General features: G+C 43.9%; 1 protein-coding gene across 1 annotated transcript in view; it reads left to right on the top strand.

The window, feature by feature from the left end:
- The window catches only part of LOC126354755 (sensory neuron membrane protein 2-like), a 354,832-nt gene extending 338,587 nt beyond the window's left edge, over window positions 1-16,245 (top strand). Inside the window, exons 8-10 of the mRNA XM_050004636.1 lie at window positions 1,096-1,221; window positions 3,712-3,891; window positions 13,721-16,245. Coding sequence (XP_049860593.1) covers window positions 1,096-1,221; window positions 3,712-3,891; window positions 13,721-13,864 — 450 coding nt within the window. The 3' untranslated portion in view covers window positions 13,865-16,245. The remainder of the gene's footprint in view (window positions 1-1,095; window positions 1,222-3,711; window positions 3,892-13,720) is intronic.
- Window positions 16,246-18,931: the final 2,686 nt, after the last annotated feature.

Raw genomic sequence — 18,931 nt, 5'->3', positions numbered from 1 at the left:
TGTGGTCATCAGTCCCCTAGAACTAAGAACTACTTGAACCTAACTAACCTAAGGACATCACATACACCCATGCCCGAGGCACTATTCGAACCTGCGACCATAGCGGTCCCGCGGTTCCAGACTGTAGCGCCTAGAACCGCTCGGCCACTCCGGCCGGCTTTCAGTAGCAGAGACTATCAGATCGGAGACGACGGCTGCGGTTACCCTTGACGCTGCATGACACAAGAGCGCCTGCGATGGTGTACTCTCGGGGAACCTAGGTGCAATAATTGCAAAACGTCATTTTTTCGAATAAATCCAGTTTCTGTTTACAAAATCATGATGGTCGCATTCGTGTTTGGCGACATCGCGGTGAACGCACATCGGAAGCGTGTATTCGTCATCGCCATACTGGCGTATCACCCGGCGTGATTGTATGGGGTGCCATTGGTTACACGTCTCGGTCACCTCTTGTTCGTAATGACGGCACTTTAAACAGTAGACATTACATTTAATTTGTGTTACGGCCCGTGGCTGTACCCTTCATTCGATCCCTGCGAAACCCTACATTTCAGCAGGATAATGCACGACCGCATGTTGGTGGTCTTGTACGGGCCTTTCTGGGTACAGAAAATGTTCGACTGCTTCTCTGGCCAGCACATTGTCCAGATCTCTCACCAATTTAAAACATCTGGTCAATGGTGGCCGAGCAACTGGCTCGTCACAATACGCCCGTCACTACTCTTGATGAACTGTGCTATCGTGTTGAAGCTGCACGGGCAGCTGTACCTGTACAAGCCATCCAAGCTCTGTTTGACTCAATGCCCAGGCGTATCAAGGCCGTTAGTACGGCCAGAGGTGGTTGTTCTGGGTACTGATTTCTCAGGATGTATGCACCCAAATTGCGAGAAAATGTAATCACATGTCGGTTCTAGTATAATATATTTGTCCAACGAATACCCCTTTATCATCTGCATTCCTTCTTGGTGTAGCAATTTTAATGGGAAGTGGTGTATTTGACCCTAAATGGAACTTACCATTCAGTTTTATTTCAAGATATACAGCTGCTGAAAGTGAAACCGCAGAATACATTGCGTGTTGTGTTTGGTGTTTCAGGAGACTGGCACACCGCTGGTGGGGGCGAAGCGGCTGCAGTTCAACATGAAGGCGGTGAGGGTGTCGCAGGTGCCGGCGCTCCGCAACGTCAGCGATGGCCTGTTCCCGCTGCTCTGGGTCGAGGAGGTCAGTAGCCTCAGTCGTCCCTTGTCCTTCAGAGATTCGTCTTGCACAATTTGGTTGCCAGACCAAACCATCTACACTTGGACGTTTGCCATAACTTTATTTCCTTTCTGGAAAGAATCATCGTGAGTGACGAGTCTTATTGTTATCAATTAAAACCGGTCAAAAAGCGACAAAGTGCGGAAATTCACATGAAGGTTCAATGCTTTAACGACGTAACATTCAAGCCAATTTGACGTGTGGGTCGGAAAGCATCCCAGTGAGGAACTTCTATGATTGCTTCACATGGTTAGTTGAACGTTCTGTGGGTTGTACTCAAGTGGGGGAGGACGTCAAACGGGCCGACTTGGAGCAGGAGAGGCACCACAGGACATTTTAATTTCCACTGTCTATACTTTTACAAATAAATTCATAAAACTTTGTCAGCATGACCAGGAAAGTTTCAGGATTGACACTCATAGCAGCGGAAGTGCAAAAATATAATCAAATAATTTTTCTTACATGTGAAATTTCATCATTTTTCACTTACTTTTGGCTGCATTTGTTACTATAGGTACACTTTTCTTCATACGTAAGGGAGACTGTTCAATGAATTTTGCACAGCATACAAACCATAATTACAGGTGTCTGAAACTCTAGAATTTTCCAAATCTATTAAAAACTGTGGTAAAAATGAGATAATTAACTACAAAATTTGATTTTTTCTAAACATAAAGTTTAAAATTAAATAGATTCCTGACTTTCAGACACCTGTAAGTATGGTTTGTATGCTGTGCAAAATTCATCGAACAGTCTCTCTTACTTATGAAGAAAAGTGTACCTACAGCAACAAGTGCAGCCAATAGTAAGTGACAAAATGATGAAATTTCACATGTAAAAAATTATTTTATTATGTTTTTGAACTACTGCTATTACGAGTGTGAATCCTGAATTCTTCCTGGTCGTGCTGACAACGTTTTATGAATTTACTTGTAAAAGTATAGACAGTGGAAATTGAAATGTCCTGTGGTGCCTCTCCTGCTCCAAGTCGGCCCGTTTGACGTCCTACCCCCTTCAAGTGGTGGAGACTATGTAGAACACGTGAAAGCATTAAAGCCACCGTCTTAACTTATCTATTTTGTTATGAATTCAGTCCTCGAATCCTTTTGGACTGACAGGGTGTCTATTCACTAACAATGAAGAATGAAAATTTGAAAAGAAAAATAACAGGTAGACAGATAAAAATTAATGGTAAGAAGCATTTTATGGAGGTGAAACAGGAGACAGTGGTGACGCTGGATCCTGGGGTCTGTAGTGCAGTCGAGATTCTAAGTAATGCTAAAGGTGTTCCATTAGATTCGGGTTGGGAATCTGGGAAAATCAGTCCATTTCTGGAAATTTAATGTTCACAAACCGTTGCATCACAAATTCAGCTTGATGACAAAGTGGACTGCCATGCTGATACAAGCAGTCATCGTCTCCTAACTCTTCTTAAACGCACTGGAAGACCAAACCTAACCACGAAAAACATCCTATTACTATAATACCCCCCCCCCCCCCCCTCCCTCCGCACTTCACTGTTGGTGCTGTATGTGGTAACAGCTCACGTTCCCCAGACATTCGACGAACCCAAAGCCTTTCATGTGATCGCCCCAGGGCATAGCGTGAGTTATCGCTCCAAATCACACATTTTCAATCATCCATCATACAGTTACGTTGCTCTTTACACCACCCGAAGCGTCGTTTAGCACTGGACTTGAGAAGTATGTACCATTTGAGGAGCTTGTTCACGCCCAACACACAGTCAGTGTGGCTAGCTACACTGTTGATAGCACATTGGAACTCACGAACAGTTCTTTCCACTGATTCCATGCGATTTTCTGCAACCACCCCCGACAATGCTCGATGGTCTGTGTCCGTCAACATATGAGGTCTGCCTGATCTCGGCTTAACTCTGGTTGCTCGTTCATGGTTCCGCTTCACAGTCACATCACCAACAGTCGACTTGGGCAGCTCCAGGAGAGCTAAAAAGTCACTGACGTACTCGTTACGCATATGACAACCAGTGATTAGTCCACGTTCGTAGTCACTTAGCTCTCCTGACCGTTCAATACTATTGTTACTGCATCTCTACTGACAACACAACACTCCCCGACTTCTTTAAAACAGATGGATCGCCTCTCGTGTCGTCAAGTGGTCAGCTCCGTGTTACAAAAATTGGTTCAAGTGCGTCTGAGCACTATGGGACTTAACATCTGAGGTCATCAGTCCCCTAGAACTTAGAACTACTTAAACTTAACTAACCTATGGACAGCACACACATATATGCCCGAGGCAGGATTCGAGCCTGCCACCGTAGCAGTAGCGCGGTTCCGGACTGAAGTGCCTAGAACCACTCGGCCACAGCGGTCGGCAGCTCCGCGTTACACAGGGGTGTCTGGACACTTTTGATCAGGTAGTGTAAATACTGAGAATATAGTTGATGTTTCTTACGCAATGTTGGTGTGTTTCCAGGGCGTGGAGCTGGAGGAGAAGCAGCTGTCGCAGGTGCGAGCGCTGTACGTGGCGCGGGCGTCGATGGGGGGCGTGGCGTGGGCGGTGCTCGCGGTGGGTGTGGCCGCGCTCCTCTTCTGCGCCGTCCGGCTGGCCAAGGCCAGAGTAGCTGAGCGCAACAGGTCGCTCTCCCTGGAGAAGGTGCGTACGGACGCTGTCTGTTGGGGAGGGCTCTTCCACTGGGGCACCAAAGCAAAGTGTCTTCACAAGTCAACGGCCAATGGCACGAGCTGTCCAGCTGGCCAAGGCCAGGGTGGTCGAGCGCAACAGGTCGCTCTCCCTGGACAAAGTGCGTACATCCGCTGTCCTCTTACACTGGGGCACCAAACCAAAGTGTCTTCACAAGCCAATGGCACGAGAAACTAATCATTTGGTGTGCCGAAGATCAGGGTCAATTCAGGTTCTGTGGATGATGTACAACTAGGTACAATCAGGTCAACTCCCTCGGGAGTCCCAGTTAGTGTTCAGAATTTCCACCGAGGCAGCCGCCGTGGGTACTGCAGGGAACGACTTGATATGGTAGAATCAAGGAGTCTTTGTGTTTAGAAGGGTCAATGTCATATTTCTGACGAATTAATGAGTGTATATCCTTGTACCATCTAATGAATTATCTTACCCCAGAAAGTATCACGGTAATACCGTGCAGCAGCTCCTGTAGGGTTAATAAAACTAAACTTAACTAAACTAAACTCCTCCAAAACACATCATGAGGCCCAAAGGTAACGACAGGCTGCCATGTCATCCTCAGCTCACAGTCGTCACTAGATGCGTAATTGGATGGGAATGTGGTCAGGACACCGCTCTTCCGGCCGTAAGTCAGTTTACGAGATGGGAGCCGCTACTTCTCAATCAAGTAGCTCCTCATTTTGCCTCACAAGGGCTGTGTGCACCCCACTTGCCAGCAGCCCTCGGCAGACCAGATGGTCACCCATCCAAGTGCTCCTGTAGGCATGATAACGGCACCAAATCGTCGAGAAAGACCGTCCATATGTTTCTTCATGTATTCCACATTTCAACGACCTTGCCGCAATGGTAACACCGGTTCCCGTCCGATCACCAAAGTTACGCGCTGTCGGGCTGGGCTAGCACTTTTTTTTTTTTAGAGATATGGGGGATCGATAATGATAGTTATTAAATATCGATGTATCAGATTCCTGATGTTCTTAAAATCAGTCCTAGCACGTACCATGGAAGTCAATCCACGAGTCTCTATAAATGGCGTTTTGCACTCGTCATAGAGGTGGCTGTCGATATCCGCTTAGGATATGCAGCGATACTACAGTATCCTTAAGGCTTTTCTAACCCACATGTGGCCACCCAGCTCTAGGTTTTGCGTGGTTTCTGAAAGTCGTTTACGCTGACTGCCCAGATGGTCCGCTTCTGTAGCTCAGTGATCAGCATGTCTGGATGGTATGTGGAGGAAGAGCAGTTGGGTTCGATTTCCGATACTGCCAACGAATTTGTCTCGATAGGAGGATTGAAATTGGGTGTACTTAACCTTTTCATAACAACTGGTAAAGTATTTGATCGTATAGATCTTATAATTAAATTTTCGTTAAGACATTTATGTCTCATCTTTATCTACGTTAATCGTGTGAGCTGAATAAATGAATGAAAATTTTTGCAACAGCCGGGACTTGAACCTGGGTCTCCTTGCTTAGTGGGCAAAAAATGCTGACCATTACACCTCCGCAGCACTATGGCTGATACCGCTGCACGCACTACACAAGTCCAGTGCCCTCGCCACCGCAAACTTCTATTCATATCTTCAGCTCATTTTCCCCCTAAGTCGTCACTATTGCCAGTGCTCTCCAGCATTGGATGTAATGGGGAAATCTTGATGAGTGGTGACTCCGAGGTCTGCAAAGCCGACAACGACCGAGAGAGCGGTGTGATGTCCCCACGCCCTTCCATACCGCATCCAACCAGGCCTTTGGCAGAGGATGACACGGCTGTCGGCCCGTCGCGACTGGCCGTACGAGGCCGGAGGGCGGAGCTTTGCTTCCAGAATGTCAAGACGGTTTCCCTGAAAGGGCGCTGAGGATTCCTTTCCCATACTTTTCTAACCGGAATCTGTGCTACGTCTGTAATGATCTCATCGCCGATTGGACTTTAATCCTGATCTGTCCTCCCTTCAGTCGTTTCTTTAGAATGTGCGCAAAATCTATTATTTTATTCGTAACTGCTGGTTTTCAGCAACTTTGGTATATTTTTCAGAATAAAATTCAGTCGTCAGTTGCAAACACAATTTTATTTCGCTTTGCCAGTGCTACAGAAGCCTATAAAATTACGAATATTAAAAATCTTTAGACCTTGACCATAAATTTATGCGAAGTCTCACAGAAAGTTACTTACTATTCTTTTAGCAGATGTCAATATCTTCTCCAATCTTCTGATCTTGTCCGATTAGGCCTCTGAAGGCCCAGCGGGACCAACCGACCACCGTGTCGTCCTTAGCCTATAGGTGTCACTAGATGCGGATATGGAGAGGCACGTGGTCAGCACACCGCTCTCCCTGCCGTTGTCAGTTTATGAGACCGAAGCCGCGACTCCTCAATCAAGTAGCTCCTCAGTTTGCCTCACCAGGGCAGAGTGCACTCCGCTTGCAGACCAGATGGACACCTATCCAAGTGCTACCTAAGCCCGACAGTGCTTAACTTCACTGATCTGATGGGAACCGCTTTTACCACTGCGGCAATGCCGTTGGCCCTCAGTATCTTCTCTATACAATCATAATGCTGTGATGTGCCCAAAAATATGCGAGGGTTGCCCAGAAAGTAATGCATTTTTCTCAGCCGAAAACAATGCTACGAGTGCGAAAAATTACGTATGTATTACTTGAAGTCTTCTGAGTGAGCGCGACAACAGGCCCTTGTTTGCCACTGGAGAAAGGCCAAAAAACTGGATGGAGATTACGTGGAAAAATGGGGTGTGTAGGTAAAACACCATTCTTTCGTGTGTGTAATTCTCCTTATGCTCAACATAGAATTGTTGAAGAAAAGAAATGTGGTGCATTATTTTCTGGCCAACCGTCGTACGTACTGTATGTGGTTATTGTAAACACGTATTGACAGACTGACCGTTTACAGTAACAGAATAAAATCTATCTACTTGTCAAGCTGTTGTGTCAGTAGCAACGAAGTATATATAAGGTATAAAGTAAGGTATAAAGTATATGTAAGGTATAAAGTAAGGTATAAAGTATATGTGAGGTATATAAGGAAGCGATATATAATATATTGGAAAAACATGACGCATAGTTCTAAAACATAAAAGGAATGGGCTAATTTTCACATACTATAACACATGCTGTGCAACGAAAATAGTGTCTGTTTTTAATGCAAGCTGATCATTGAAGAAATCTTTTGAATGCAGGTGCGAACGCTTATATATTTCAAATTTTTCTAAAAGGTTCCGTTTGTAGCCCTTGAAAACCATAAGCAAAATTCCATTATTAAACGCGGATGGAGGAAGAGGAGTGCGTTTCACGATTTTGAGAAGTTCTGAAAAACGTATGTGAATTCTCACCATCTTTGTTGAAAAAGTGCTTACGGAAGCGTGTCTTAAATGCCCTCCTTGTCCTGTATAGAAACCCGGGCGTCATTACATAGGCCTGTACCCCAAATTTGAGAGATTTGTCAGCCTGTTTCTAATTATGTGTAAAGAGCTATGAGATGTATGGCGATCCTAGGGTGCACAGTCGCTTGGATCATCCACTGGAAGCTGCTGATTGAGTGCAAAGAAGAGACCAAAGGGAAGACGGAGACAATACATGTGGAACCAGTGTAGCTTGTAGGAGACGCCTGTGTGGTCTCTAGTATCCCTTTCAATGTCTTAGTTACCCACTTTTCTGTTACCTGGTACTCTGAGTCACACACGAGGTGGCGCAGCAGCTGACACAGTGCTCTCGCACTTGGGGGGGCGACGGTTCAAACCCACGTCCCACCATCCAAATTTGGCTCTTCCTTGATTTCCCAAAATCACTCCAGCAGATGTCGAGATGGGTCCTTCGAGAAGGGCACTGCCGATTTCCTTACCCATACTTTCGAAACCCGAGCTTCAGCTCCATTTCTAATGGTCATAATTTTTGAGAACATTTTCCTTGGAGAACATCGTTTTTTTATTACTTTTAAATGCACAGGAACCGTCACAATCGCAAGAAACTTCTTCTTTTTATGAGGTTATCGGTTTCCGTCTGTTCTAGACCATCTTCGGACCTACCACCATGATGGAAGGTAACTGCACAGTTCGCGTTCGTGGCCTGCACCGTTTACCGCTGTCTACCGTCATGGTGGTAGGTCTGAAGATAGTCTGAAACCGGCCTAAGCCGATAACCACATAAAAAAAGAAGTTTCTTGCGGTTGTTACTGTTCATGTGAATTTTTATAGAATGATCGTGCTATCACTAATCTCAGAGTCACCACAAGGCGGTGATGTTCCAGACAGTACTCTGGTCGGACGAGCCTGTTACTGTGAAACGTGACTCCACACTACGTCCTGAGCACGGGACCACCTCACCTGCCACATCTACCAAAAAAAAGTCATTCATCTCCGCTCCAGAAGCCGTTAATGCCTTCATTCGTAACCGTGTTCTGGAGCCCTTACCAGGTAATAGAGACAGAAAATTCACCTGCTTCTGATGTCTAATTCGCTGAAGCACACCTGGACACTGGCGCTCGATTTTGAGGTACGCGGTTCGAATCAAACTTATGCCAGAAAGTTTAAATGTTACTACGGCTGGTAGGGGGTGGGGGGGGGGAGGAGGGCGTGGGGCAGATAACGGTTTAAAGATGCTGATGACCAGACTTTGCGTCAGTGCACTAGGTTAAATTACCCACTCCTCCAAGGTGTCTGCTCGGGTGAAGGCATTTGACGCTGTTGATGGTGACCCGTCTGACAGATGGTTTCACTATGCTCAACGGTCCCCGTGGTACTAACCGAGAAGAGATGGTAGGTACGTGACACCACACTCTACTTAACATCCGTTAGAGTCGCCTAACACTAAGACACAATTCTCACAGACTGCAACATGAGGGCCCATTATGTGTAGTGAAACGAAGAATTTTCTGAATAGGTGAACTGCAACAGCTCCTCTGTGTCTCTCAGTTATTGCTGCCATATATTTTCTCTGCGCCTGGAACTCGTGTAGGCACGGCAGCAACACCTGGGCAGTGCTGCATCTGAACAGGACTCCACTTGCTGTTTGCTAATATGGTAGTACTGGTACAATCTTGGAAAGAAAGGCGTAGTAACTGAGTTAATACCAATAAAATGTTTCTCTTGGAAAAACGTCACGAAATCTCTCATGCGCTGCTCTTGAATAAAATCTATTTAATGTCCACCAGTTCTGTCAGACAGATAGCCATCAGGTCCATAAAAACAAGCCAGTGTGAGTAGAGTAGATAATAATGACATCGGCAATAACCTGTAATCTTGGTAGCTCCCGTATAATCATATGCTCTTAACTCTACCTAATCTTGTAAGGGTCACTCAAATGAAAACGAGACTGGTGGAAAAATGCAAGTAAACCGTTTATTATTTCAAAAAATATCGCCATAACTCTAAATAAATTTAACCCACTGTGAGACAAGACAGTTAATGCCTTCAAGGAAAACTGTGTGCAGTTGCCTACGGAACCACGATTGTATCCATGATAGTACTTCTTCGTTCGAAGCAAATTGACAATCACGAATGTCTTTCTTCAGGGCCCCAAAAATATGGAAATCGCACAGGGGGAGAACTTTAAAGTATGAAGGACGTGTAAGGGCTTCCCAGCGAAACGTCTTTAGCTTAATTGAAACAACAGTGCCAAAATGTGGGAGAGAATTAACTCACAGCAGAATGATGTCGTCTGTCAACGTTTCTGGGTGTGTGGACCTGATGGCACGCTTAAGTTTTTTGAAAGTCTCCACATACTGCTGTGAAAGACATTCGCGGTCGTCGATTTGCTTCGGACGAAGAGGTACCCGCTTGGGTACAGTGATGGTTCCGTAGGCAACCACAAACATTTTTCCATAAATCTATTGACCGTCTTATCTCACAGTGAGATAGTGGTATTAACAGTTATGGTCATTACTTTCGAAATAATGAACAGTTTACTTCCTTTTTTCTATCAGTTTTGTTTGACTGTCCCTTATAATGATAACACCCTGTTTCATGCTGTGAGTCATCTTCGATAGCACTACTGTTGAACACAGCACTGCATTTTACAATAAATCTTACACTCTGCAGCGGAGTGTCCGCTGTTTTGAAACTTCCTGGCTAATTAAAACTACGCGGGACAGGGTGTTACGAGGATAGTTCAGTAAGTAATGCCCCACATTTATTTTAAAGAGCCATTAATATACACAGACAAACGTCCGTTTTGGTGCTTCACATCTGATGTTTGTTCTGTGCGCCGGTGAAGTTTCGAACCGTTCTGGCAGATGGCAGAGCCGTAGTACAGCGTCAAAATGGCGTCTAAATACGACTCGTGTTACAGGCAGCGTGCTGTTGTTGAATTCTTGTGTGTGCAGAAAAAGACACCGTAGTGAACCCCCAGAAACGTTTGTATGCAATGTATTAGATGCTGCAGTTGATAGGAAAACAGTTGGGTGATGGGTAAAGAAAGTCAGCCTCAGGAAATGCAGAAACAGAGCTCCGTGATCAGCTACGCTCGCGACGTCCTGTCACAGCCACTGCTCCAGACATCCTTAATCGTAAAGATGCCATTATTCGTGCAGATCGGCGCATCACTTCTCGATAGTTGTCGGTCACCGTTGGAACCAGGTGCACACGATGGGTTCCACGAACGTTCACAGCCGACCACAAGATTCAAAGAAAGGTCGTATCGTCTGAATTGTTGGAGCGTTTTGAGACCGACGGAGAGGTCTTTCCGTCACGGACCGTTACGGCGGACGAAAGCTGTGTACACCACTTTGCGCCGAAAACGAAAAGGCAGTCCATGGAGTGGCATCATCCTCATTCACCACAAAAGAAGAAATTCAAGACAACCCCCTCTGCCGCAAAAGTCGTGGTGGCAGTCTTCTGGGATTGTGATGGTGTCATTCTCCTGGATGTGATGCTAAGAGGGCCAACCAACAATTCAGAGGCATACGTAAATACTTTTAATAAACCCAAGAACCGTTTTCGACGTGTTCGATCGGACAGGTATCCAGCAGAAATCTTGCTCCAACGTGATAATGCACTCCCACCCACAAGTCCGAGAATCCGGGAACTCATCGCCAAATTGGTTTGGACATCATTGCCTCATCGACCCTATAGTCGAGACCTGGCACCCACGGACTTCCATCTCTTTGGGTCACTTGGAGATTCTCCACGGGGAACACAATTGAAAGATGACGAGAATGTCAGTCATGCAATGAAAACATGGCTACGCCTACAGAAGAAGAGCATTTACCAGCACGGAATAGATGCTCACCCACAACGTTGGCGTACGCTCATTGAACGTGATGGAGACTACGTAGGAAAATAGGACATGGACAAAACATGCTGATGTACATTGTCACCATATTCTGACTCTTAACAATAAAGATATAGTGAGAAAAAAATGTGGGGCATCACTTATCGAACGACCCTCGTAAATTTGGAACCTTGCATTTCGCAGAGAATACCAGGGAGATTTAACACATTGGCTTTTTTCTGCCCTATTTAGCCATACTTTGAGTTGCAATGTCAGCATTTTTTATTCTACTCATGTCCATCTCGTGACATTCTTTGACGGACTCTGTCATAACAGAGGTGCTTATTTCACAAAATTTGCACCTACGATGACTCACAACGTAGAGGAGGGTGCTTCTGATTAACATCACATTCTGTTAAAATGTATTAAGTCTTCTACACGTGCACGTGCACGTGTACTCTGCAAGCATCGTATGGTGAATAGTAGAGGGTACTTTGTACCATTAATAGTCATTTCCTTTCCTGCCTCCCTTGTAAACAGATTGAGAGGAAGACGGATTGTCTATACGCCTCTGTAAGAGGCATACCCTCCATAGTGCACCAGCAGTCCTTACGCGAAATTTATGTTGGCGGCAGTAGACTCGATGGAGTCAGATTCAAATGACTGGTCCCTAAATTTTCTCACTGGTGTTTGGTGTTAAGAACGTCGCCTTCTCTCCAAGAATTCCCTCTTGATTTCCCTAAATATTTCTGTAATACTCGTGTGCTCGTTGGATCTGCCGATAAGAAACCTAACAGCCCGCCTCTGAATTGCTTCGATCTCTTCCTTCAAACTGACCTGTTGGGGGGGGGGGTTCCAAACACACGAGCAGTACTCAAGAATGGGTCCCACAGTGTTTTATATGCGGTCTGCTTTATAGACGAGCTAGTTTCCCAGAATTCTCCCAGTAAACCAAATTCGACTCGCACTAACGGCGTTGCGTGCTCGCTCTATTTCAAACTGCTTTACAGTAATTTGATTGTGAAAGAGTACTAGAGACTGGCTTTTATTATTGATATTATACTAAGATAATTGGCCCAAATACCTTCCCCGCTCTTAATTTCGTCCCTCTAGGAATTTTCGGTTTCCGCACTTAGTAACAATAGCTGCATGTACTTGCGTGACCCCTGTCGAATGTATCGTTGGGAGGGGTTGTTGTGTGGAGCACGTGTAGCTAGCGTGTACGAAGGAATTCATTTTCTTTTTTTCACGCTGAGGTGAATTAGTGGTGCAGTGAAATTAACAGCCTGCAGTTGCTGCATTGAGCACTGATTTGTGTTCAAATACTGGGTTGTATTCAGTCGAGTTTTCTATTTTCGTTCCGTTGAAATTTGGAAATGTTATTAAACACTGATTTTATTTGCTATCTTTAAGGATTACTTTACTTTTTTGATATAGAAAAACGCAGGGCGAGAGGAATGAATTAGTTGCACGAAATGTTTGGTTTTTTTAATCACGAAACATGCTGTTTATCTACACGGACATACAAACTCTTATCGTACACATCTTTGCAAGGCTCAAAAAACTTGAAAAGATTGTTCATTCATGACATCAAAGCGATTCGTAATAGTGAAACTGCGTGGCAGTGTTAGACAGCAAAATTACGTTTAAGTTAATTGTACTTTGGAGAATTTTTCTGGGTGACGATATAACTAACACTATTTTTGTAATTCTGATTTTTACTGAGAATATTTATGTCAAATACTGGCTTCAGTATCTTACAGCAATTTGTTTGTTAACTTGCCTTTAAGTGGATCATTAATCCTGGAATATACGTAGCTGTTTGTAGCCCTTTCCGTAACATTTCAGGAATTATAGAGGTTCTAACGTGTTACGGTGGCGGAATTTAGACCCCATACCGTATTATATATGCCGAGGAGTTGTCTTTTTGTGGCATCTGCACGTGAATTTTCTAATTATACTTATGGGAGAGCCTTTTCGAAACATGTATTATATTGTTGTTTTGCCAAACAGCTACTTATTCTGGTGATCACGAGATGTTTTAATATGCACAAGCTGTGAGGCGCTACATAACTGAAAGGTTTTGTTAGAATTTTTCTACTTTTAAAGTTTGAGTACGTGGTTATTCGTAAGGGGTTTCAGATGACGATTGCCTGAAATCTACAAGGCATATACAAAATAGATACTTGTCAGTGGATGGAGCAACTCTTCAAGTTTGTAACTCTAACTAAAGATTTTCATTACAGCCACTGTCTGTAATGTGCCAGTACGTGCACACAGTCCATTGTAGTCACTGATAAGAATTCTCTAAGCAGCGGTGACAGCAAAACAATGCGACAGCGTGGACAGGCTGACTTGTCTACGTGTTCTGACGCAGCTGCCTTCCGCTGCAACTACGCCACCTTGCAGTCCTCTTCCGAAACAGGAACATTTTTTTGTACTTTCCTATTGACTAAGTAGGAGAAACTTACGAATAACCCTGCGTTTTTATACCGCTATGATTTATTGTAACGGCAAACTGTAGCCTGTGGTAGCGTCGGTGAACAAACCAGTGGCTGCTTGTGGCAGGGTGTGACCGCCGGGGGTAAGCTGTCGGTTCCGACGCTGGGCGCCGCCTACCCGGAGTCCGCCACCAAACGGCCGTCGCCTCCCGCCGCCGCCCCCGCCGCCTCCGCCGCCCCCGCCGCCCCTGTGGACGCGACGCATTTTTGACGCCGCCCCCGGCGCCCCGCAGAGGCGGTAATCATCGGGGGACCGCTATGGTGCGGCCCCAACCCACAACGTGACGCCACGGCGTCCACTCCGACATGCGTCTCGTCTTGGCTCCCTGGTCACCACGGCTGGACAAACCGCGGCGGCGTACGTCACAGTGCCGGGACTAGCTGTCTGTCGGTTGTCCCACGTGTGACGTGAGTGCCGAGTTGTGGACGAAAACAGTACTGCGGCACGTGGAGTCTGCCGACGCTGTGTGAACTCTGATCAAACCATCTGTTATGTTTACCTCTTTTGGGTACCTTGGCAGTCCTGTAAGTAAGATACACGTTGTGGGTGTTTGGGCTACCCCAGCGGGTCTGTTCAGTATATGCTAACTGCTCTACATCGTCTGCTGCTTACTTCTGGCATGTAGTAACTTCTGTTGTCTGCACTTTGACGGTCGTTTTGTGAAACTCGTGCGTGCACGACTACGTTGACTCCAAGCAGTTGATGATAGCTCGTGCAGAGCCTCCTCTCGGGAATAAAGTAGAAGGCTCTGAACCCTTCAGCGTGACCTGTCTGGTGACAACTTGGTCGCGCACGCTTGACCATAAGACGAGGCTTTCGTAAGAAGTGTGGGCACCGGCAATTGCTCCTTCCTGGGAGTAACCACCATCCATCACCTGACGATGACGAGAAGACGCCTCTAAGAAATTTTGTGGGTTTTGCACTACGTGATCCACCGGCAAACGAAGAGCCATACATTGAATATACAACACTGTTTACTATCGATGTGAAAAATCTGATGCAAGCAACATGAACACCGCACATTAGAGGCTATTTTGCAATCACATACGTCCCAAAGATATGGTTTTTAGGGGAGTGATATCGTCTTTGGCGGAGGTCAATAAGTTACACGTTTCCCGGTGTCCAACCAGATTTATCTTTTTTTTCACAATTCTTCTCAAGTCTGACCCAAAGTCAGCGATTGGTCCTGATGACCATTTTATTAGACATTCTCGCCACACAGATAGCGAAATATTACACAGACGAATGAAACTGTTAAACCAACTGTGCATCCAGATTCATAAGCCGCTCATAAAATACAATACACTGTAATTTCCTGATATCCAAAAGAGGGTTTTGGCAAATGATAGGCGGCCAACTACTTAATTTTGTATGAACCTAGATATTCCAAAACCCTTTTACTCTTAGTGTAACGCTATGCTTTTTAAATGGCATTAGGGACGTCTCGTAAGACCATGACACTGATTGACCGCTTGTTAATCCACGCGCTAAAAGATTTTTTTTAAATGTCAGAGGAATGTACTCAAATTTAGGACCAAATTACCCAGAGTCCTCTGTTGTGGAGTAAACATCATCAACAGTGGCCACATGCCTTTATATACTGCAAGGAGGGGAGAAGTGTTTACATCGCATAGCGGATGCCTGATACTTGAAACATTTTTCGGCGCAATCCTTAACAAGCGCAAATAACAGTAGTGGTATTTTCAATAACTTTCGAATGCCATTCAAGGAAAATTCATCGTTCTGTTTTAAAGTAATTGCGTCTACATTTCGTATGATAAAAAAGCGATCTTCTATCGTGCAAGAAATTAAAAGGTGTATTATGTTCTATCTCACTTTTCCTGTAAAATAGACGATATGTGGTCTTCACGCACAGGAATATCACTTGTCTGCGGTACATAAAGATATATGACAAGGAATTCGCAAAATTCTTCGTGACCTCAAACTTGCAGAAGATTATTCGTACAGCTGCTCATCGACCCGAAGCATTCTGCACTCTACTGTGCCTTCGTTCACCTTCATATATTTCCATAGCTTACACACTTCTTCCTCGTCGTTCATATTTTGGATGAACTCCAAAGGTACCTAACCAAGCAACTCACAAGTAGCAATGAACCACCGAACGAAGCCCTTCTTCAAAAAATACTTAGCCAGACATGACACAAGGTTGTGTGCGTTCTATGCCAAAGACAGTCAAAGAAATTCTGCGCAACAGAGGTATTCATATAAACTGTTCACAGATTTTTTTTAGGCTTTTGTGGACTTCGCTGGACATTTATGCCCAGATCTTAAGTGTCTCATAGATACAGTGCAGCCACTTGTTGCTCCACTTTTCTCTACTGAGACGGCGTTATTTTCAAAGGAATCATACAAAGAGGGTCTACCCAAACTGTAAACTATTTTATGAAGTTAAGCACTTTTCACAGGAAACGTATTATAAAGTCAGTCATACAAGGAGAACGAGTGTGCATCACATGAACATATCTATTACGAAACATGTAATATAGTGTTGTTGAGTTATGTGCTCGTAATGTGTTGCTCCATAAGACACTGCGAGTCAGTGACAATTTTAAAACACTGTTGAAATAAAATATTCTGAACTTGTTTACTTGTGTTTCCCTTTGTGTTGATGTTCCCTATGTTTTTGCCTTTGCAGAGTTTTCAGAGTTTGGTTTTCGTGAATTTAATGAATTTATTTTAAAATGTTATTAATAAAGTTCAAAGGAATGTTGGGGATGATTAATGGTAATATGATGTTCTTCATGGGTAGATGCAGCGATGGTGACTGTGTTCCGGCTCATTGTGGTTGTGTTGACGATTCTGATGACTAGATATAAATACAGGGCTATTAAGTAGATGGAACTAATTTAATTAATTATGTTGCATGAAATCTAAATTGGACATGAATAGCCTATATACACACGAGTACACTGCTCATAAATGTTCAGTGTGAACCTCTCCATCCACAAGTCTAAGCCCGTTCCACAAGCTGTCTTCCGGCGGATGTGATGCGCTTCCACAGGTAGGCAGAGGTGGAACGTAAACTGCCTCTTTCGCAAAGTCCTGCAAGAAAGTCACGTGGTGTAGGATATGGAGATCTAAGCGACCGAAGAGGAAGAACCAGGACTTCTTTTCCCTCGCGACTTATCCATGGTTGAGGAAGGGATCGATTCTAAAACGCTCGGACATCAGCTAGCCGAGGCTGAGCTCAAGTCTTATGAGTCTTTGACTAGTGAAGGAAAAGGCCATTGTTCTGTTATGTCCAGATACATTTTTACAGTAACAGTGTCCTTTGCAAAAAAGAAGAGTCAATAAACATGGTTTTTTGATGAGGGACAAAACAAGTTTAGCTTCTCTGAGTCTCTCTTACATTAAAATGTTTCATAGGACCTTGTAAACCCATACTCGAACGTTACTGAAGATAGTAGGGCTAAAACACAAGAAGCGAAAGGTTATTTACTACTTGTACAGAAACCAGATTTCAAGTATAAAGAGTCTAACGGCATGAAAAGGAAGCAATGGTTGATAAGGGAGTGAGACAGGGTTGTAGCCTATCCCTGAAGTAATTCAGTCTGTACATTCAGCAAGCAGTAAATTAAACCAAAGAAAAATTTGGTGTTTCGTGTATGTTCTCATTATTATAACTGAAACTACTGATAACAGAAAAACACAATATTAATATTTCAGTTTTTTCTCTGGTATATATTTTTCTTTTGTGAAGGAGATGACATTAACCATTTCTGGTCGTTTATAAAACTTTTGCGTGGGCTTTGGTTTTGTCTTTTAAAGGCCGTGTCTTCTATTTCTTGGGTCGAAGCTGCTTATTGCTACTGGTAGTAAAATTTTATTTTCAAATGGCTGTTTGAAAGGTGTATTCCCTATCATTTGTAAGTTGATAATCAGTAAATAGTGTTGTCATTGGATAATTTTCTTAATTGCAGTTACGGGTCCAAAACTCTGATTCCCTTAGACATTATGTCAACAATTGAAAGAAAACAGCCCTCGATCACTATTTTTTAACGAATTAACCGGGTTTCAACACTGCTAAGAGTGTCTTCCTAAGAATTTAAGTCAAAGAATGGTCTATAGCATGATCAAGGAATAATGACTAAAAACGTATGATACAGAGTAAAAGTACAGAATCATTGTGAAAGACTGGCAGTACTTATATGTCATTTATAAAATAATAAATATGCCAAAAGGGCATTAGGCAAAAAGTATTTAAGATAAAAGCAACTGTGATGGCGAGCCAACTAAGGGCTGAGTTTTTTATGTGCGCCACTTCTGTGTTTCAGACTTGTGCGAATCGATTCAAATTTTGTAAGAAGGTAGAGCAGTACTTGTAATTAGGGGCCTTCCTGTGGTTTTGTAAAAGATGTATTCGTTGCCGAGTCAACAAAAATCTACTTCGGTTGCCAAGCTATGGCGGACTTATGTCACAATCATGGTAGAGTAAGAGTTGAGAACAGAATGAAAAATGCTCCTATCATACAACAAAAAAGACTGATATGTCCAGGGCAGTGTTAGGGCTGTAAAAGAAGGGAACTAGCTTTTCGATTTATTTGGCATCTTTAATGGAAATACCTTACAAAATCCGCGCTGTGAGCTATTAGCTGCAAGGTGTTGGCACACTTGGATCTTGCAATTTATAGGCTGAAGTCCCTGATTCTGTGTCCAAAATCTAGATGATTTGCCAACTATATTAAGCAATAAGCAACATCATATGGCTCAAGAGAATACATGTTATAGCTAAAAGAGTTTTCTTGGTGGGATAAATTCCTGGGGATGGATTTGTTCCTGGGCGGATGATATCATGCATCATATTACCTTACTTGACAAGAACCATTGTATTACATGACTAATACCAACAAATCAAAAAGCTCGAATATTTCAGGAAGTTTTGGTTTAAACATCTTTGAAGTTGTCAGGTAAGTCAAAAAGGTGGTTCCCTTCTTTTACATCACTAACTCTGCCCAGGACATATTCGCCTTTTCTTGTGCTGCGATAGGAGCATTTTTCATTCTGGCTACACTATTGGCGAGAAATCACGGGCAAACAGTAACAACCGTAACTATTAATAACCTTCCGGAGCGAATTAAGGTGGACTGATCACAACAAAAGTTAACTGTAGAAAGAGCAGACGCCACGGTGAGATTCACTAGAAGAATCTCAACGAAGCGTAATTGGTCCACGAAAGATGTTGTGATGATTTACACTCCTTTTTCTTCATCGATTTATAGACAACTGTTTACTATAATTGCGAATGAGGTTTCTTCC

This window comes from Schistocerca gregaria, chromosome 3 (assembly GCF_023897955.1).
Source record: "Schistocerca gregaria isolate iqSchGreg1 chromosome 3, iqSchGreg1.2, whole genome shotgun sequence".
NCBI classification, from domain to species: domain Eukaryota; kingdom Metazoa; phylum Arthropoda; class Insecta; order Orthoptera; family Acrididae; genus Schistocerca; species Schistocerca gregaria.
This window is presented reverse-complemented; position numbering and strand designations above follow the sequence as displayed.